This window comes from Erithacus rubecula (genome assembly GCF_903797595.1).
Source record: "Erithacus rubecula genome assembly, chromosome: 1".
NCBI lineage: Eukaryota > Metazoa > Chordata > Aves > Passeriformes > Muscicapidae > Erithacus > Erithacus rubecula.
The window spans coordinates 106,087,968-106,110,084 of record NC_136658.1 but is presented as its reverse complement, the minus strand read 5'-3'; the positions used below and the strand labels follow the sequence as shown (position 1 = coordinate 106,110,084).

General features: G+C 43.0%; 1 protein-coding gene across 5 annotated transcripts; it reads left to right on the top strand.

Annotated features, from left to right (window-relative positions):
- The first annotated feature begins 717 nt into the window (after positions 1–717).
- NDP (norrin cystine knot growth factor NDP) lies at positions 718–20,814 on the top strand. 5 transcript variants are annotated; one of them, XM_079308851.1, is made up of 5 exons: positions 718–864; positions 10,840–10,896; positions 11,555–11,909; positions 19,666–19,941; positions 20,306–20,814. In XM_079308851.1, the coding sequence occupies exons 3-4, from the start codon at positions 11,691–11,693 to the stop codon at positions 19,891–19,893; spliced, it is 447 nt and encodes a 148-aa protein (XP_079164977.1). In that variant the 5' UTR covers positions 718–864; positions 10,840–10,896; positions 11,555–11,690; the 3' UTR covers positions 19,894–19,941; positions 20,306–20,814. The 5 variants fall into 5 exon arrangements, with proteins under 5 accessions (XP_079164977.1, XP_079164974.1, XP_079164975.1 ...); XM_079308848.1 differs by lacking the exon at positions 20,306–20,814 and adding an exon at positions 1,458–1,808 and having other exon boundaries at positions 733–864; XM_079308849.1 differs by lacking the exon at positions 20,306–20,814 and adding an exon at positions 1,716–1,808 and having other exon boundaries at positions 738–864.
- The last annotated feature ends 1,303 nt before the right edge of the window (positions 20,815–22,117 follow it).

Below are 22,117 nucleotides of genomic sequence, written 5' to 3'. Positions count from 1 at the left end.
GCAGATTTGCAGACAAGTATTTATACAGAAAATGCAGAAAATTTATACAGAAAATACAGAAAATTTATACAGAAAATGCTTGCCTGCTGGCCCAACTGGAGAGCCAAGGGATGTCTGATGATTTAGTTGACCAATTGTAGTGGAGCAGCACAGCTTGAATTAAGGATATCTGAGATCAATCACAGTTTTAAAAAGCCTAAGAAAAATTGGTCAGAAAAAAAAAAAAAAGAGAGAGAGATTAATGAGTAATCCAGGGAGCAGGTAGTTTTTCTGTGGATATTTTCCAAGTGCAGTTATCAAATTCTTTAAATCATTACTGTCAGATTCTTCACTTAGCTCCACTACCTTGCTTCAGTAGTTGGCTTTATCTTGCACATGGTGCATTTGTTTAGGAAGGAATTTGATTCAGGATTTATATTCCACTGGCTTACACATGCCACAGTGTCCTTATCTCCAGATCTGAAACAATAACAGTAATAAAAAAGCGCCTACATTTCCTTCTATTTCCTGGCTTGCCAATAATAAGAAGTCCCTGCAGAGGGGAGCTTGGCTGGTGGTGTTTTGTGATTTCTCAGATAACAAGAGCTTCACATTTCTGTGGAATTCCCATTTGCCAGTGAGCTGCTGCTGCTGCTGCCCTGATTGATATATGACTGCAATGGCACTTTTCCATTTGACATTCCCCCTCTCTCCCTCTCTCTCCCTCTCTCTCTTAAACAACAGCCCTAACTTTTGTGTGTTGCAAATATAAAAGGCAAGCCATGTGACGGAGGGACAGAAGAACAAAAGCATTTGGAAGTAGCAGGATCTCTTTTAGCTCTCCGAAGGGTTCGAGGGAAGGAGGGAGTGGCACATTTTCCAAAGGTAAGCATGCAAATAAGAGATTCCTACAGATTTTGAGTATTACATGGACTTAAACTGAGTGCTTAATCTCTTTATCTGACCAAGACATGTTCTCCTTGTACCATTTTAAAAATTAAACTATGTTTAAATGGAATCAACCCAGCTCTAGTCCCTGTGTCTCTTTATCCTCGTGTCCTTATCTCCTGTCTGAAGGTTGCTGTGTGTGGTCAAACAGGTGGCCCAGGCAGCTTGGTTAAACACCTATCCTTGTGGGCACACTGAGCCCCAGTGTGCAGCTCTGTGCTGGCCACAGCTGTGGCTTTGGAGTGAATGGACATTCTGGGCTGCCCTGAATCCACGGAGAGAGCGCTGGTACCGCCAGCACCCTCTTTGTCCCCTACAGCAGGGCTCTATGAACACGGGCAAGCCTGCTACTTTAAAGTTGGACTGTTTACTTTTACCACTGCTTACGCCTGCTGTTCTCTTGCCAGTCATCTGCTGGAGCGCTCAGAATAATTTGAAACAACAGGCAACATTTATTCCTAGCTTTGTGTCTCACGCTTCGCGGCGGCGCTCACAATTCGCACATTATTATTTATCCAAACTTCCGCAAGGCTTTCCGACGGACCGGACAGCGCTGGCTGTGGGCTAGGGCAGGTTTAACACGCTGTTTATGGGCTCGGAGCCGGAGGAAAGCCCGTGCTTGCTCTGCTGCTGTGACGGTGCGCTCGGAGCTGACAGCGGAGGATGCTGCGCGACCCCGGACCGCCCGCCGAAGGACAGAGGGAGGCTCTCCTGCCTTCCCCGCTGATCATTTCCCTGTGTGTCAGCGCCACAGGCACGAGCATGACTGTTCTCTGCTTCTCTGGAAGAAGAATTTCTCTGCTGTGAGCCCGGTGTCCAAGTGTCAGTGCAGTGCAACTGCGGGAGCGGACCCTGAGGAGCAGAGCCCTGCTGGGATCCAGGTGAGTGAATTCGTCCCATAAAAGCTCAAGCGAGTGGGTCCAGCAGCACAGAACAGAGTAACAAAGAAGACCAATCTCAGGATTGCTGCAGGGTCACAACACAGTGTGTGCTGGGATGGGGAGGGGGCGATTTTCTTGTGACAAACCTGGATTTGCAGGATGGGATGTGTTTGTGTCTGTGTGTGTGTGTGTGTGTGTGTGTGTGTGCGCACACTGACTGTCGTGGGGCTGCCAGGCAGATTTATCCTACCCTGCAAGTTCACTGAAATTTCTCTCATAGCCTCCCCAGAACACATCCTGTATGTTTCTGCCTGGGAGAGGTGCAGGGCAAGTAACTCAGGGTTTCTGCAGCTCTTTAGAGATGAAAATGTATTTCCTATATGCTATATTTCCTATATGCTATATCTCCTATATGCTATATTTCCTATATTCTATTTCCTATTCCTACATGTTGCTTACAGTTCCTAAAGCTTTATAACTGTGGCTGAGAGGAAGGAACTCAGTTGTAAAAGGACTGGCAGAAGTTTTTTTAAAACCAGTAATAGGACAAACTCACTTAAAGGCGAATGATTATTTAAAACCAACAGTGGGGACAAACTCACTTGAAATCAATACTTCATTGCAAAGTTTTTTCTAATAGAAGCAACCCAACTGCCTGGTATGGCAATAAGTGTGGCAGCAGTTATCACAGTGCTGTTATTACTTGTCCCTCCTCAAAAGAATATATGAATATCTACATTTTAGGACCTGTAGCTATTATTTCCCCCCTTCCTTTTGAATTACTAATTACATTCACTTTTGCTCTTGCTGTGGGACCTTACTCATGTTTGTGAGTAGTTATACACATGAATAATTTCCTGGACCTAAATAGAACTATCTGGTGAGTAATTACATACCAGCTTGAATCAGGGGTTCCCATTGTGACTTTACATACATTGATATGTTCTTACTGCTAATGAAATCTTATTTTGTATTATTAAACAATGCTTTAAGATTTTCCAGTTAAAAACAAATGTGGAAGGAATAGGTATTTCAAGCTTACAAAGTAAAATGCAGTTTGATTTAAGAGCAGAGTATAATTAGGAGGTGCTGATGATTAGTTACAGGCTCATTTCTCTACCTGAAGATGTCCCATGTAGGTTTCCTGGGTTTGTGCAGTGCCTGGTTTGGATCAGATTAATGTGTGCTGATGACTGGCCTTTGCAGAGCAGGATGTTTGTTATGGACAGTCTTGGGTACAGTTTGCAGTACCCCAGGTAGCTCCTCAGGCATGGCTGATTTCCACAGAAGCCATCTGCCCCACTGGAACCATCCCTCACTCACCCCTGAGGCTTGTGGCATTATTTGCATATTCTTGTCTTTTTGGCTGGCCAGAACTGCAATCTCTCTTGCCCAGGTGGGAGGGGCACAAGCCACCTCCTTGGGAACTCACACTGATGCCTGCTGTGGCTCATTTGACAGGGAGTCCTCCTCTGGTTTCCTTCATTTCCCATTTCTCCTGGGGCTGATTTTGTTGTTCCCTGCCTGGCTTGTCTGCTCTCAGATGCACTAGGAAGTGCTCAAGGTTGTCCTTGAAACTTGGAGAGAATTGACTATCTATGGCAAAAGCTTTCATGAAACCACTGAGGTAGTAATTTTTGCAATCCTGGTGGATTATTTGTTTTACTGAAAGAAAACAAAATCCTCTCTTTCCCCCTCCCCACCTCCCAATCACTATTGTAATTACAATTTTATTAAATATTTGATAGTTGTATTATAAGAATTACAAATTTCTCAGTCTCATACTCCTTCTGAGAAATTTGTGAGTTCTAGGAAGGTTTTGCTACATGAGACTGTAGCCTCCTGTTATTTGAGGAATCCACCTCTGGAAGTTGCCACATCAAAGAAAGACACAAAGACCCCGTGGCAACAGCTACGGGGTAACTTGCTGGGGCAAAGGATTTTCCCCTAACCCCATCCACTGAACTCTCAGAGTCCTGAGGGTTTATAACCCTTCCAAAAACCCTTCTGAAATGAAACCCCTGTGACTGTAGCCCCACACAGACAGCAGGTCCTTTGGCTGAGCCCAGCTAAACTTTTGCCCTCTGTGATATCTTGTTCCCCCGGATCATTGCTGGTTGTGTAAACACGTGTTTCTTTTCATCAGTGTTAAGAGTTCTGCCTCTCAGCTCCCCTGCCCTTCTCTATGTTCTGGTATCTCAGGATGGGGTGAATAGCCATGTCCAGATCACCTTTTTTTTCTGACTTCACATTTGACAGTCCTTTTGCTGAAACTCAACTCAATGGCAGGAGAAAGGTTTAGTTGGGTCAGGTTAGCACAGGTGTCTGAGCCAAGAGCACCCCACTTTGACCACACTTCTGTGCATGCATATGAAGAGATGTTGCAGTCTTTGCTGGCTGTGATCAGCTGTTATTTCTTTTTTATATGTGTCAGTGTGGAACATATTAAAATTTCTCAGTAGTGGTATGTTAGGAATCCCTCTGATGCCCCACCTCTAACTTAGCAGAACAATAAAAGCAAGGTTGTAGTAAGCCTTTGAGCAGCTGGTCGTCTATAAATTCCTCCTTTTCTCACATAATCTAATTCAAACTATTATCTGGGTAGCAGAGGCACTACCACTTCCAGACACCATCAGTCCTTGTCCTGTTTGCTGGAATTTCATTGTGTGGCATGGAGATCCTTTCTTCTACAGGCAAGTGTAGCCTCTATGTTGGTGTGAGAGTAGGGGGCTGCTGGTGCCATGGAGACACTGGTCCCAGGAATTCCTCCTCCTCATTGCTATTTTTCAGCTTCTCTTTGTTATTTTTCTACTTGCATCAATCATTTTTACGGCTCATGCTTGTCACATTTTCATGCTTGTTATTGCTGAGCTGCAGACTGTGTTGGGCTGAGGCAGCACAGGTTATGTTGCCCTTTAAGACATGTGGGTTGAGGATCTGAGTTAATGCCTCAGCTCTGGTTTGGCAAAGGTTAAGCATACCATGGCAGTGACAATCACATTGCTGTCATAGCAGTGTGGCTCAAAGGGAGTGGGACTTGGGGGAACGCTGCTCCCCTTGTTAGAAGACACAGAATTGTTACCATGAGCCGAATATTTAGGTTCCCTAATTATCAGGGGATGAGGTATATGGATGGTGGTCTGAATGCTGCCTGTGTATAAAAGAGGAAAGGATTTTGCCCCTGGGGTCAGAAGAGAGGGAACATCCCCTTCAACCATGTGCTGTCTCCGGCATGCATAACACTCTCTGCTGGCCCCAGTGGCAGGGATGTGTTTGCTTAGTGTTAAAGAATAAAAAGACCATTCCATGGTATGGTTTTTATTTCATACTCCTGCATCTATTGATAACTTCAGGCCTTTGAGTTGGCTGGAAAATGTGCAAAAGACAGAGAACAAAAGTTGCCCACCTTCTTGTAACACACTCCAACAGGTAGAGGACACATGCTTGAATGCCCTAGACTGCTCAGAGACTTGTAATTTGGCCAAGAGTAATTTTGCCTCATGTTGGGTCATAAGACTGAAGTAGAGGTAATTACTGAAGCAAATCCTATAGCTAATGCTTGGCTGGGAACACTTGCACTGTAGCCAGCAGCCACCCTTGCTGGTTTGCCTTCTGAGAGGGATGGGCAGCCCTAGACCTGGTGCTTCACCAAGGACTAATCCCAGCCAGCACCCTCTGGATGGATGGCCAAGTGGAAAATTGTATTCCTCTGCTGTCTGAGACTCGAGACCATGACTACTCTGATATTCAGCGAGACATAAGAATAAAGAAAGAATCCAAGGCTGGCATCACCTCACCATTAAAAGGCTCTACTCCCTCATTAGAGAGATATCCCATGCATGCCCATAATCAATCTATTTAAAGCTTCCTGGAAGCAGGAAAAGGAAAGAATAAAAATACAAGCAGTCTTTTGTCCCCCAGCAGTTATTCTTTGTGAGTGTATTAAACCCTTTTCTCCATGTTGGCCTGTGCCTGTCTGCTGGCTGGGTGCCAGCTCACTGTACCCACTGGAGTTTGTTATTCCAACCACTGAGCAGGAAGGCATCTCCTGCTCCTACTCCTACTCCCCTCTCCTACTACCTGAAAGGCTGGAAATATTCTTGGGAGCTTCAAAAGCAGAGGGAAGTTCAGACAGCTCAAGTGCCATTCAGCTGGATTTGTTCCACCTCATGTACCAGGTCCCCACGGCAGGAACATTTTTGGAGCCTTAAACGAGCCCAGGGAACCAGCCCCATGTGTGCTCACCCCACATGTGCTGAGGCTCCCAGGGTGCTTCCATTCTGTTTGCTGCAATTGCTTCAATGCCATGGTCTTCCTGTTCTTTCTTTTTGAGTCTGCTTACAGTCACAGGCATTAATCTCCTGAAATATTAACAGACTTAAGAAGTCTCCCAGTAAAAATGCTTTCCAGGAGTTTCTCTCAGCACAGCCTTAGTAGGACCAGAAGATGGATTTCTCTGCCATGGACAACCAGATGAAGAGTATTGAATTTCCTTCTTTTGAGCCTGTTTTTCTTCTTGCTGCCTTTTTTCTTCCTCTTTCCTCTTGCCAATCAGCTGCTGCCAGCTCTGTCTAGGAGTGTGTGCTGTTTGTGTACCCCCATGCAGGCAGACACTGCCCTGCTGTGTAATGAATGGGTGGATGGAGCTCCTGGACCATGGATGGAGACATTTCCCTTGGCATGGAGAGGGACAAGCTCCAAGACAGCTGGATGCCAGTCAAGCAAACCCTCTTAAGAACAACAAGACCTAGGGAGAACATTCACTTATTTAGATTTGTAAGGGTCTCACTCAAAATATTTGGTTTAGTATTTGCCTTGCCTTAGGATGGGAAGAAACCTGCTCAAATGTTGTGTGGAGACATTTCTCAGACACCTGGTGTTGCCTGTGTTCACCTGCTGCTGCTTGGCTTCCACATGGTCACTCTGTGGCTCTGTCAGGTGTTCTGACAGGCAGCTGCAGAATGAAGTGAGGATTTTAGATAGCACACAGAGGAGCCCAGACCCTTGACTGCTGGCACAGAAATGGTCACAGTAAAACAGATAGATAAGAAGATGACTGCATTTATTTACAGAGCTAAAAGATAATACACTGGAACTGGCAAAGACCCTCGGTGGTTCTGCAGAAAGCAGGGTTGGACACAGCATCCCATCTGGGATTGCCTCCCCTGCTCCATGAACTGTTGTCTGAAATGGCTCACTTTGTTTCAGTCCCACAGCTCTCAGTGATTCCCAAGCTGTTCCCAGGCCTGGTGTGGATGGCTGTGTGGGCTGGAAACCACCCAAGTGGGTGCAGAAAGATCTTTGGGAACAGACCAGGCTGCCTTTGTCATGGCAGTGGAGAATTGAACTGGAGCCTGACTGAGTAATTTGCCCATCACAGTTCTTTCCACTCCAATCCAGATCTTGGAGAGTGAAACCCCCAAATTCCTATCTTCCTAGAAAACCAAAACTTTTCCAAACTCAATCAAGTTCTGGAGAAACCCATATTTGTCTCATGAAGAACTTTGTGGCTTTTGTTTTTTTTTTGTCAGAGCAGCAGCAGTGAATTTACACACACACATATATATACATATACATGGCTAGTGATACATTTTTAAGTCTGGAGTTTGGAGAAACTGAGCAGTCTTGCAACTCTTCTGTTTACATAGCAAATTCAGATTGAAGGAACCACATGGTAGGATCCAAATAATTGTGTTTACTAAATATGCACAGCATGCAAGGCCAGGCTTAAGTTATATACACACACCACTGCTTCAATGGGATTTTGGCAGCCTCCAAAACACAAAAAGCATTGAGTGACTTAAATGGTGCCCTCATCTTCAAGCAGAGTCTCAAACATAGAAAATGCCTAGCAAATGAAGGCCAAGCTTAACATACATGCAATACGGGGGGCTCAGGGAAGAACTAACTAGAAGAAGAGCACCACAAAAGAGCTTTTCCACTGCTCTACCTCCCAGGGTAAAAGTGTGCAGATCCAATAGAGCTTTGGAGAATTGCTCAGCTCTTTATTTTTTCCAAGATACATAGCAAAAAGGGAATTCCTGTTTACGTTCTCACAAAGTGACTGGCTAAATAATTCCAGATGATGGAATGTTCCTCTGTCCTTAAAGCAAAACAAAATCTTAGCCTTCACCACTCTAAATGATATTAAAACTATGATAAGAAATCTTTATTATTCAGAAAGGAGTTAATATGAACCTGGAGTTGGAAAAATAACCCTTACTTTGAGCCTATGTTCACATGCAATACAGTCTTAGCTGTATGTTAATATGGTTTTTCTTTGGGATGTCTTCTATTTTTCCCTCAAGTTTTCAGGTTAACAGCTGTAGCAGTTTTAGGTAACAGCTGTGACAAGCTTTAATAGGTTATGTCTCTATGAAATCCTGGAAACCAGTTATATGGAAAAGAAACTAAGCCACTGCTAGCAAAATGTACTTCCCATATCTCAGTGAATTGTGGAAAAAATGTGGAGCAGTGATTTTCATCCACTGTTAGGCCATATATTTTTGTAGCAAATTTTCAGCCTAAGGGTATGAAGTTATGTTTGCATCTTTTTCTTTACAGGATGCTGTAAAGAGGGAGGGTTTAGGCTTCCTTTATGTTAGCTTGGCAGGTGAGCTGTATACCAGAGTTTTTGCATGAAAAGGAAGTGAGGAAAAAAGCTGAAATAGAAGAAAAAAATTCTCTGTGAAATGGTTGCTTTTAATAAAAAAGTGTCTTTTCCAAATGAAACAAAATGTCATTGTAATGATGATTTATGATCACAACTGTACTTGCTTCTGTGTTTTGGACAGAAGTATAGACTGGAAACTACTTATGCCAATCCTGATAGCATGTGCTATCTAGGATTTTATCATTTCAGACAGCATTTCAAAAGGAATGCAATTTTTAAAATAAAAATAATAATAATAATGCTAAGTTCAAGTGAAGTGACATTGCACAATATCAGCTGGAAATGGAAAATATCATACCAACATACCTCATCATGGTGATGTGAGTGAAAATATTTTGACCTTTTTTAACAGAATCAAAACTCTACACCCTAACTTCCATGTGTTTTAACGTCCCTCTAAGACTGTTTTCTTCCATACATGTTTTATATATATATATATATGTATATATATATATATATATATATACACTCTTGGAAAATATATGTGCATGCCTCCCATAGGTATGTCAGGAGATACATCTGCACATTTTATCAGTATGTCCATAAACAACTATAACCAATTATTTCACAAGAGATGGATCATATTTACAATGGTTTTCTCTCTTTTTTCTTATAAATATGTGATACTTTATACTTCTCTCAAAGTATTGTTACCAAAACCTGCTACATTTCTTTGTTACTGAGATATCAGGGTGATTTTAAAAGATTGTAGAAGTGTTAATATTTTTTTGTACTGTGCTTGTCCTGAAGAAGGTACAGCCATGTTCCTTTTCTCACACTTTTCCCTGTGTCTTTCCAGCTTTCTCAGAGTGTTTTCATGAGGCAGACTCTGTGTCATCCAATTATTTCCTGAAGAAAACTAGGGAGATAAGCCTTTGAAAACTGAGCCAGGACTTCAGATTTCTCTCACTGTATTAAATCATACTGATCAAAACCATGGGAAGATATTGAAGCACAGAATTAACAGTGGGACAGAGAGAATGGGAAATGGGGATCCCTGGGTGTAATATCACATGAAATGAGACAGTCTAATATCAAGTAAATTTATTTGGACAGAGAAGGAATTACTGGGTGTGTAATAATGATTAACTATGTTGGAGGGAGACCTTGCCAAGCAGCATGTTTTGGTCAGCCTCTTTATAAAAAAGAATAGGAATGTAGGTAAAAGGTTAAACATGGAGAAAATAATAGTGCATCCCTCCTCCTGTTAGCTAATCCTTGGGCATCATCTGCATGAACTGGAGTAGCAGAGTTCACTTTGGGGAGGGAGTCTGTCCCAGCTCCCATGACTGAGAGAATTCTCTCCTATGCTGCTAAAATGTTGGGAGGGATATTTATTGACATGAATGAGGCTGTGCATAAATGTGTCTGAGATCCTAAGCATTTGGTGTTGTTTGTTTAGGTTCTTTATACTTCAAAGACATAGTAAGTTTTTAATGCCCCATTTGCTGAGGAAAATATACCAGGTCATATGTCACTCTGGGGAAAAAAAATAATTTGTCATTTAAATCCACAGTCGCATTATTTTTTCTTTCCTACTTAAGCACATGGATAATAGCCTGAAACAGCAACAACAAAAGTATCTAATTTACAGAGCATCTTTGTCTGTCTAACACACAGAGCATCCCCAATAACATTTGTTCTCAGCATGAGACTTTGGATGTCACATCAGTGCAATCCCAACTTGGATGAACTCTGGAAGTGTTTGTCACTGCCAGGCACCCCTCTCACAGAAGTGCTGGGGAGGCTGTAAAGCAATATAGAAATCATTGAGCACTCTGGTGGGGAGGCTGTTTGGGAGATGAGTATCAGCTGGTTTAGAGGACTGCCAGCAAGCCAGAAAACTGTTTTGAAAGAGGCTTGTATAAGGCAATAAAGGCACACATCAGCTCTTTAAATACCCAAGAGGCTCTGGGAGTATTTCTTTGTGAGTAGGGAACTGTTTTATCTTAGTTTCTTTAGAAAGTCTTTGCACTTTTAGCTGTACTGATGAATATCCTTTGACTATCCTCCATTGGGCTGTGTTTAGATGGATAATTCACAGCTCTTTCAAGTTATATCTGTTTGTAGTGAAAGTGAAATTAATCACCCAGTTGTGACTAAGGGCTTTGTGACAAGGATCAAGGGATTGTGAAGAAGCAGCTGATGGAGATATTCTCCTTCCCCTGGCACAAAGCTCTGGGCACATTTCAGGGGCTGTCCTGTACCTGTTTCCTGGGGAATCTCCTGATCTCCAACATGAACCACAAAGCCAGATGCCTGGGTAGATAGCCATATGTCTCCACCTGAACACAATTTTTCCCAGCTGATAGCTGTGACAGCACTTGGATGTTATGGAATAATCAATGTATTTTTCAGATGCTGCCCTTCAATTAGCAGAGAGGAAACTGACACGGAGCAAGTGCTGCCTGACAAGTAAGCAAGCAAAGCCAGTCCATGTGTGTGCATGGGAGTTTGGTACTCAGAGGGCAGGGCAGCCAGAGGCCTGGGCAGCTCCTCATGCAGTGCAGGCTGGGGCTCAGCAGTTCTCAGCTTGGCTCATGCTTGGCTCAGACCTTCAGCATCCCTCCACCCTGGGGATGTCCCTTGTCCCTGCAGGGTATGGCCAGGCAGCCTCCAGAGCCACAGCTCAGCCTGTTTCCAGCCTTCCCATGTGCTGCCTAGGCCAGGCATTCCCATCTGTCATGCAGAAAGCAGCCAAGCTTTGACCCTCTTCCACACTTTGAATGGATACAGATTTTGATTTGCAGAAATTTCTGATGTGTCACTAATCACCAGTTTTGAGGGGAACACTGTAGGGTCACCACCAAGGGGAAAAGAATGGTATTGCAACACTTGTGATGCTAAAAGTCAAAAGGTTCTCCCTGAAATGAGAGAACGATGCTAAAAATAACAAGGCCTTGACATCTCCTTCCATAAGGACATATTCCCTACCTACTGTGGGAATGATGCTCACTGACTCTGAGCCAGTATTTTGGCTAGCAAAGGCCCTAAGTGCCTTAATATTATTTATGACTAGTTTCTCCAGAGGTCTTTTTGCTCAGGATTGTGATTTATGTTGATTTTATTCCAGCTGTGCAGGAGATTCTTTGATGGATTACAACCTCCTCAGACTCCAACTTGAGAAGAAGAATGACAGCCCAGACACTTAAACCGGACTTTCCACCATCCTGGAAAGGAACTGGCTTGCAGAATTTGGAAGGTTTTTGATGCTCTACCTCCCTCTGCTGTTACCAGCGAGAAGTTCCTCGACAATGGGAAATCATGTACTCGCAGCTTCGATTTCCATGCTGTCGCTGCTGGTGATGGTGGGAGACACGGACAGTAAAACAGAGGGGTCCTTCCTGATGGACTCGGACCCCAGCCGCTGCATGAGGCACCACTACGTGGATTCCATCAGCCACCCCCTGTACAAGTGCAGCTCCAAGGTAAGCCCCCTCCCTTACCTCTCACAGTATGATCCTGTGAGGAGGAGTTGGTAAAATGAGCCATTCTGGGTGATTTTCCCAGTGTAAATTCCTATAGACCACACGCAGATGTGAAGACATCTTGTGTGTATGTAAGAACTGGACTGGAGATAAAGGCTCTTGACTCGCTTTTCACCTTTTCAAAGGGAGAAATTCACAATTCACAAGTTTACATACAGTAAGTTAGGAGATTCAAAGGAGCAGGTTTGGGATCTCAGCTGATGGTCACAGGAGATGAGCTAGTTTGGAAGTTTAGATCACTCCACTCACCCCATCCTTCAAGTGAATATTTAATCTGGAGTAAGTTCATAACTACAGTGATAGCTAGTAGCATATCTACTAAGCTAAAGAACCAAATAATAAAATGGCAATTAAAAAAGGTTGTGAAGAACATTGCTTATTTTCTCCCTGCCCACACCCTTTTCAAAGCCTTTGTTTTCATGACGAATGACACTTGGATGGTAACTGTAGGGCTTGGCAGCAGACAGAAATACAAGATTGACATTCATTTGGGATTTCAAGCCTGAAAAGTTTTGTGTCAAAATGGTTTAGCAGCCTGTGCATTTTATTTCATTGTGTGGAGAAAAAGAATTGGGAGAAACAATGGGAAAATCCTTGCTGGTCCCTTTTGTCTTGTCCTAATTTGTTCTGTCTGAGTTAACACAGTCTGTACATTCAGATGACTGGGCCATTCCTCTGCCCCATGGGGAGGGGCTCTGCCTCAGGCACTCACATCCCAGGATTAAGGAGAGGAACTATTGCCAGCTCCAGGGCTTTTGCCAGCCCTGTGTTGGGTAAGAGAGGGATGGGAGGCCAGTGTGTGGCAGGGTTTATCACAAGAGGGGTGCCTGTCTGGTGGCAAAGCCCAACAACAGGGATCCCGGGAGAATTTAAAAGGAGAGAGGGTCCAGAGTTGAGGGGGATGTAGTGCTGACTGCAGACACCCCCAGATGCCTTCATGTGCTAAAGGAATTCCTTGCTTCCAGTAATCACTGCAGGGGTGAGGGAACACCACAGGCAGCTGCAGATCATAAAAACTAAAATACAGCATAGAGAGAAGTGTCCACAGAAAATAAGACCTGCTGGGTGCTCTGTGCACTAGGACAGCTGCTGACCAAGCCTCTGCAGCCAGGCTCCTCCTGTGCCTGTTCAGCAGAGAGGGGCTGACAGCCTCCAAATTGGGCAGAGGGAGCCTGCTCTGCTCTGGGCTGCCTTTCACTGCTCTCTCAGCAATGCTGTCTGCCTGGTTTTGTATAACCATGCCTGATTCACAGCAGTGGGAGCCCAGAGACTTTTGCCCTACTTCTTCTGAATCCAAACTGTAAAATCATGCATTACTTGAGATTCAGGAGAGGTCTTTTGATTTGGCTTTAGGCTGGACCAGAACTCCCTACCATCTGAGAGACACAGCATTAACAGAGAGAACTGCAGAGGTGCATCTCTTTATGCAGTATTTGGTTTATTGCAGTTGACTTCAGCAAAAGTGAAAAAGCGTAGGTGTGTGGTATCTGTGTGCCAGCAGTCCTCCCTTCTCTGCACTTTTCTGGTCACCTGTTAGACCTAAAATGAGGAAGGATTCCAGGAAGGAAGGATTCCAGGAAGGAAGGAAGGATTCCAGGAATGAAGGAAGGAAGGAAGGATTCCAGGAAGGAAGGATTCCAGGAAGGAAGGATTCCAGGAAGGAAGGAAGGAAGGAAGGATTCCAGGAAGGAAGGAAGGAAGGATTCCAGGAAGGAAGGAAGGAAGGAAGGAAGGATTCCAGGAAGGAAGGAAGGATTCCAGGAAGGATTCCAGGAAGGATTCCAGGAAGGATTCCAGGAAGGAAGGAAGGAAGGAAGGATTCCAGGAAGGAAGGATTCCAGGAAGGAAGGAAGGAAGGAAGGAAGGAAGGAAGGAAAAGAACCTGTCGACAATTCACCTTTTTAGCATCCCCAATGACAGAGTAAAGCAGAGAAGCAATCAGGTCTTTAGGACTGGGGCTAATGGAAATGAGAACACAGAAGATGTAATGAAAACCATATCATTTCAAAACTGATCTTGAGGAAAAAAAGCTGATGACATAAACATCAGCAATTCTGGCTGCAAAAGTCAGTGATTCTTTTCAAATCAAGCCTTTAATGGAAATAATATTTGAAAATATTATTACATATTTTGGCTTCCCAAATCCCACAGTAGTTTCAAGAATACTTCTATAACAATACTGTGAATTGTATTGATATCTCATGGAAAATGAAAACAGTTTCCATGCATAGTGAAATATTTCCTAGAAAACTCTCTTAATTCAAGCTCTCTTTTTATGTTGTTTGGAAAATGTTTTTTTCTTGGTTTTTTGGGGGTTTTTTTGGTTTTTTTTTTTTGTTTTGTTTTTTTGTTTTTAGTTTGTTTGGTCTTTTGTTTTGTTATTGTTTTGGTTTGGTTTTGGTTTTAAGGTCTTGGGGATCTGAATAATTCTGGTAGACATAAGGTTTCTGTTCTGGAGCTAGTAGCATATAAACACAGAGAAACATTAGACATGCTAATTAAAACTAGATGTTTATATATATAGTGATAAAATGTAACTAAGACAAAAAAAGTAAAGTTCTGTGGGAGTAGCTGTGGGAATTGTGGTACCTCTTGTTTCCACCAAGTTTCCATTGTGGAAGTTTGGACTGACAGTGTCAAGCAGAGCCTTTGCCCTTTTTTGGGGTGATAGACTGGTTTCACTGAGATATCCTTTCACACTCCATATGTTTTCCCTTTTGGTGCAGCATAGAGTTACAGAAGTTAAAAGTGGCTTCAGAAATTGCAAGACTTATTATATTTGCTGTCTGTCCTGACTGAAAAAGGATTATCTCCACTGTGGTTCTCTGTGGAGGCTGCCAATTGTACCCACATGGGAAGCAGTTTTGTTAAACATCCAGCCAATATAATTTAATCATTGAAATCCCTTTTGCTTATGGCCTCAGGCAGGCGATGAGAACAGTTTTCCAAATCCTTTGGAAACATAGTCTATTATAGTAACAAAACATCCAAAAGAGACACAAAAGAGGGATGGAAGAAGGCATTTGTTCCAGAAAAGCAGTGTTTTCCTTTGTCTTCAAGGAAATGTTTGTATCAACTCATGAGATATTGCCTTTCCTGACTATATTGGATTTACCCTGACCTCTGCCATGGGGACTCACTGGTCTCCATCAGTGTGCTGGGTTCCCTCACTGCTCCCAGAGCCTCCCAAATTCCAGTTTTGGCTGTCACAAGTGCTCCATCCAGATGTGCCAGAAGTGTGCTACTACTGACAGTCTCTCACTAAAAAATCCAGCCCAGGGAGACACAGAGCAGATGAAGAAAGATTTAGCAGATGTTTGGAGACATTAACTCCTGAGGTAGCTCAGGAGATTTTCAGTAATGCCTGCTTGCAGCCAGGCCACGAGAACTGTGTGAAAATCTATTCTCAGGCACCTCAGCCCTTCTGCTTTCAGGCTTCAGCTTGTTCCTGAAGGTGCAAAAAAGAGGACTAGAAACACCTTTAATAACAAACTAGTTCACAGCTTCTGGATTTCCAGAATACAGGACAAATAATCAGAGTCAAATATTGCCTCATATTCAGGTTGGTCGTTTTTGTACCTGTGAGATCATTGACTTTAAGCAATAATGATAATGATAACAATAATGATAACAATAATGATAATGATAATGATAATAATATTCTTCCCTAGTTGCTCATAGACCCACATGGCTCCCTTGTAGGGCACTGTACTTCTGGATCCAGGCTTGCAAGGTGACATGCACAAACCCACATGTGCAGGGGCCAAGGGGAGCCAAGAGGTGTCAGGTTATAAAATACCCACATGTTTTTTCTATATATACACACCCACTGGATCATTGTGCTATGCCATCATGGCACTACTAATTATTTAGGTGATAATCTCTATTGCACTATAGTACACTAAACAATAAGCAGCTGGTGCAATTGATTAAAAGGTAAAGCAAAGCTTTCAAAGTACATGCTATTTCCAGCTCATTTGCACACCTGCCAAAATTCACTGGTGCTGTTCTGGATTTATGAAGAGGAAGGTAAATTTTGGTTAGGGCTTTAGGTAGCCCAGAAGGTTAGAAAGCTAGTAAAATGGGAAATTTGAAATTTTTTTTTAGCCTGAAAGTTCAACTTCATGAACTTGGGTTTGCACCATTGGTAAGAGTTTATGCTGTCACACAAAAACAAGGCATAAAACCAACGCTGTGTGATTCCACATCATATAAATACTGACCTTAATCTTATGAAAAAGTAAGTAGCCAGCAAAATTGCAGGTTAAAATTAGAGTCTTCACAGATTAAAACAAGTTTTTATAGACAAGGCTTAGAAAATATAAATTGTAAATGATAATTATAAATTGCAAAAAATTAATTTAGAAATTAGAAATTAGAAATACGGTAGTACATTGACTAAATATTGGCTGGGTTTGCATTAGGAAACCAGCTGTTTATGAGAAAGATATTGAGAGAGAGATATTGGCACATCAGATAATTCTACCCTATAATTACTCTGAGTAACTCTTCTCTAATCCTGCCAGTTTCTTGAGGGCATGTTTTATTTTTATTGACATTTCTGAAAGTACCTGTAGATACAGGAACAGATGTGTCTCATAAAAATTATTGGGGTAACAGTATCAGAAAATACTTGTTCTGGAAAGTGATTTTTCCAGTTCCAGAAGTATCAACCATCAGGAGTCAGCCCCACCATACAGCAATGTGTGCTGTCACATTTGGGCTGAAATCAAAGAAATGATACCCTGAACCTCCCAAAAAGTGATTTATGGCTGTTGTACATCCCCCTGTACCACTCCTGAGGAGAATTCAACTCTGTTGTCTTTGAAACCTTCAAGCAGTTGTCAGGTGCTGTTGGATTGCTCTTTGCCCCTAAAATCTATTGGTGATCTCCATGATCTATTCCAATCTGGTAAATTCTGTGATTCTGCCAAACATTTGGGAACAACCTGTGACACAGAGTGCACAGTGAGGTGAACTGGTCTAAGCAGGAGACCCAACAAGAGCTGTTAAGATGCTGGGAAGGGAATTACTGGGTTAAATGTTCCAATCTTCTCCTTTCCTTAGCAATACAGGCAGAATTAGATATCTGCATTGCTGGTATCTAATTAGGTACCTCCAACAGCTGCTTGCCTGGGAAGTGAGGTTTGTTTACCAAGAGGGAAAAAAGTGGATCTTTAGCAGAGTAATGGGGTGACAGCACTGCAATGATTGTCCCTTTCATGTTCTCTATTCACTAAAGATTCTGCTATTAAGGAGCTTGGTGTAGCTGATAGGTCTGCAGCTCAGGTGTGACTCAACAATACTCTGAAATTTCCCTCCCACCATATTAGTACAAACAGCTGAATTTGATTTATGTATGAGTATTCACTACCACAAGAAGGACACCATCAATTTGTGCTACAACTCTTAAAGGATGATAGGTTTGTCAGAAAGCAACAAAAGCCCTTCTCTAAGAAGCAAGATGGCACCAAGCACAGATCATCAGCTCATGAAGACATCTTCTTTGTGACCTCTGTTGACTGGAAGTGTAATTGTTAATGTATTAATACATTAATACATTTTCAAGCAAAACATTTAGCATGCAAGTACTCTTGGAAGAGAATTTTTAAGCACTGTACAACAGATGATCAGAACCTTTCCCATGGACACAGACAACACCAGCATTTCCTACTTGATTTCAGGAATATTCTCCCTCTTTTAGCTCATCTTTCCTTACAACTTTAACTAAAGAGAAAATGTAACATTCAATGTACCTGCCTGCATAACTTAGAGATTTGCAGCCAGTTGAGCTTGTGTAATGAAAGAAGCTCAAAAAGGTTTAGCACTGTAAAGTGTTTGCTGTCACATCTGTAGTTTTTCTTTCAGATTTTCTGGAAAAAAACCATGAGATATGTGTAGCATAGTTAAAATGTAATGCTCCCCCTTGGTTATAGGAAAGACTTAAAACTGTTTTACTGCCTACTTGAGATGATGTAATAAGCTGATATTGAAGTTTATATTGGTTAAGCAAAATTAGCTGACAAGGATTTAATATTTCCGTCCCCATGAAATTATAGGAGTCTGTTTAAACTTGTACAACGCCCGTTATCAAGGTGGTAACGGCTGTTTCTAACACATAATTTGCTGAGCTTTAGAGGGTCCTTTTCAAGATTTATGTAGTGCTTAATGCTGTGTGTCTGCTCAAGGGGTTGTTGGGAAGTAGGTGACTGCTCATGGACTTTCCTTCCTTAGTGCCTCCAGTTGTGCAAGTTACCTTCTTCTGGTCACAGCTCACATTTGAATTCAAAGGAAGAAACCTGGAGCTGCACTGTTTTTGAAAATCTCACTAGAAAATTTTCCTGTTTGGCAACTAGTTCAACTTCTTTTGCATTTTCACTGCCTTATGCTGTGCAGTGCATTTTACATAGATACAAACTGATGCAATGATATATAGATACACATATAATTGCAAATACATGTTCAAGGTGATCTTTGTCAAAGGAGTGAGCTAGAAACATACTTCTTTAAAGCAATACACTGAACATCTTCTTTATATTTCTACTTCACATGTTCATATATCTAAACTTGAGACACGAGAACCAGTTCTGCTGATCAGTGGTGTGTATACTCAAAACACTGGTAAATATCCAACCAAAGAATCAGCCTGGCTGATGATTTAAGGGCTTGACTGCCATGGATCTGGAGTCAGCACATTGCAGTTGCAGTCATGGTGTCTGGAAAACAGGGCTGGCTGTGATCATTTGGAGCCCTAAGGTCAGTCCAGGTCCTGCAGTCTTTGGTGTCAGTGCCAGGTATTACTGGCACCACATATTAGTGACTAATCTTCTTTTTTCCTCCTGCCTTCAGTCAGAGATTGAAAGCATGAGAGAGAGGATTTTTGTGTTTGGACTTAGCTGTTTATTAATTCTTATCTATAGTGCAGTGAGTTCTTCAGCACTTGTAGCTAACAAGCTAAAGCGAGAAAATGTCGGTGGATTTAGCTAGTTATGTTTTTTAAAGGCTACTTGTCCAATTAAAAATTAACATTATTTATAATTATATTATAATAATTATATATAACATTATATATATAACATTATAATAATTATATTACTTATACTTTTGAACCAATGACCAAACAGCTGTGACCCACAGTACAGTACTTTCTATCCATCCAAAAACTATTACCTGAAACTAAGAAGAAGAAGGAACGAGAAAGAAAAAAAGACAATGCCCTATAATATCCTATAGTAATAGTACCTATTACTATATCCTAAAACCCTAAATTCCAAATCCTTCACCATGTGAAATCACACACTTCTATTCAAACTACACACCAGGGATTCCAACTCCATCACTCAAATTTGAAGCCTTCTCCAAGGCCTCAAGTCAAAAGCAGTGTTCTTTTGAGGCTCAGTCTTAGAAAACACAGAAAATTCAAAACTCCCAGGCTTCAGGGTTCCAACACCAGGGATTTCAGGGGGAAATTTTGCTTTTCCTCACACCCATGTTATCTCAGACACAGCGCAGGGCAAAGCAGGGTGTGGGGCTGGGATGCAGTGACCAAACCAGGCTGGAAGGAGGCTCCCAACTGGTGCCAGCCATGTGCTGGGGACAGATTTCCTAACGCAGTGTTTTCCCTGGCAGCTGGTGCTGCCAGCTGTGCCAGCTGTGTGCTGGGGACAGTTTCCTAACGCTGTGTTTTCCCTGGCAGATGGTGCTGCTGGCTCGCTGCGAAGGCCGCTGCAGCCAGAGCTCGCGCTCGGAGCCCCTGGTTTCCTTCAGCGCCGTGCTCAAGCAGCCCTTCCGCTCCAGCTGCCACTGCTGCCGTCCCCAGACCTCCAAGCTGAAGGCCATGAGGCTGCGCTGCTCGGGGGGCATGCGGCTCACGGCCACCTACCGCTACATCCTCTCCTGCCACTGCGAGGAGTGCAGCTCCTAGGGCCCGGCAGCGGGGCCGGCAGGGCGCTGCTGTGGGGAACATCCCAGAGTGGAGTGGAACTGAGGGAAAACCATCCAAGAGTGGAGTGGAACTGAGGGGAAACCATCCAAGAGTGGAGCGGAACTGAGGGGAAACCATCCGAGAGTGGAGTGCTGCTGAGGGGGAACATCCCAGAGTGGAGTGCTGCTGTGGGGGAACCATCCGAGAGTGGAGTGCGGCTCCTAGGCCATGGCAGTGAGGACAATGGGGTGCTGCAGTAGGGGAAAACATCTGAGAGTGGAGTGCGGCTCCTTGGCCATGGCATCAAGGACAAAAGGGTGCTGTTGTGCGGGAAACCATCCAAGAGTGGAGTGCAGCTCCTTGGCCATGGCAGTGAGGACAACAGGGCTCTGCTGTGGGGGAAGACTCCAAGAAACCATCCAAGGTCAGGCCAGCACTCCCAGCACAGGATTGCGGCAAGGACGGAACCAACTTGAACCTGAGAGCAGAAGCACAAAATATCTTGGGTTGTTGGATGGTGCTGCAGTGTGGACGGTGACAAAGGCAGGAGGACTTGTTTTTAAGAAGTCTTTCTTTTTTTCTGAAAGGATATTTTTGAGAGTTTCTTCTTTTTCAGACTCAGCTCTAACTAGAGAGAGGTGCTTTCACTTTACGTCGTGGGCAGCAGAAGAACAGAGAAGAAGGTCAGCCAGATGACAGCACTGCAACATGGAAAATTACATTTGGACAGAGGATGGGCATCAGTTCCCACAGACAACCACTTAACCTATGAATTTATTCTCAGTTTTCTAATTATACTGGCCTTCAAAGCAAACTGTGCTGTTGGCAAAGGTCATCTGTTACTGACCTAGTATCCAAATGCTGGATAACTTTAAATGTGGTTTAGCAGAAATTACAAATAAACTATTGAAAAGTGAACTGAATATGAAATGCCATGCTTGGAATACTCAGCCTAGCTGAAACAATTATTTGCACCATGTGTCATCAGAGTTCAGTGGCTGAGCAACTCTTGGGAAGGGAAAGGTCATGAGACTCACTATTCCCTTCTAAAAGACCAGAAATGTGACACATCACATCTGTTGCAAAAGCCGTTATTCAAAAAAACTAATCAAATATTAAAATGCCACATACTAGACGGAGTAATTTCTTAATTTGAGTAGACCTGCTGATGTGCAGAACCAGAGCCATCAAATTGATGACTAAACCTAGGACTTATTTTCATCTACAGTTCTTAGGCCATTAAGCAAATATCATTTTGCCTTTTAAAGACAGGCAATCCCTAGATCCTAAATCTCAAAACAACAGGGGATACAAAGTTTGGAAATGGCATTTGGTATTTGCTGAGAAACTCTGTCCCTCCTCCATTAATATGAGGGTTTTGGAGGGTTCAGTCACAGTCTATGGTGACTTCAAGGGAGCAACATAACTGTTCTTATATTAAAATTCCTACAGTGGCAGCATATGCAGTCTGTGCTGTTCACAGAAACCTGGCTGAGCCATTGTTTTGGTAGAAGTCATGAGGGTTTTGAAGCATCTTTGCTGTGTAAGGGTTCATGGTCAGCAGCACCTGTGAGCACAGCCCTACAGTTACTATCTGGGGCAGACTGGATTGGCTCCCATGCACAGCAATGTCTGTCAGGATCCCATGGCAAGGGGAAGTCTTTTCTTTTTCCTTTTTGGATTTATGAATCCAAACCCCAGAAGCTGAGGGGCTCAGATTGAAATGTCAGACCTGGGAGTGATGAGCCCCAGTGAGCTCATTAGACACCATGTGTTGTCCCAGGACTGTCAGTCATTCCTTTCACATCTGATACATGGTCTGAACATCAAAGGGCCAGTCCAGGGAGCATGAGCTGGGCATTATCACCAGAATACTTTATATGAAAGATCATATGTGCATCCCTTTTCCATTCTCTTTCAACATCCAGCATCTAAAGATCTCATTATCCAAAAAAGCACCACCCCCTACTGTTAATTATATATAGCAAATTCCAGTCTTTGTTCAAAACGTCAGCAATACCTTTGATAGCCAAATAACTACACTGCAAAATATGCATGACCTCTGAGAGTGGGTACAGACACTGCTGCACACCAGCAGCACTATGCAGCTGTCTAAGGAATGGGAATGTTTGGGGGATAATTGCTATATCCAGCATCACCTCCCCCTGGGCCATGCTGCCGCTGATCTCCTTTGCCAGTGCAAAATGGGGGAACACAAAATCTG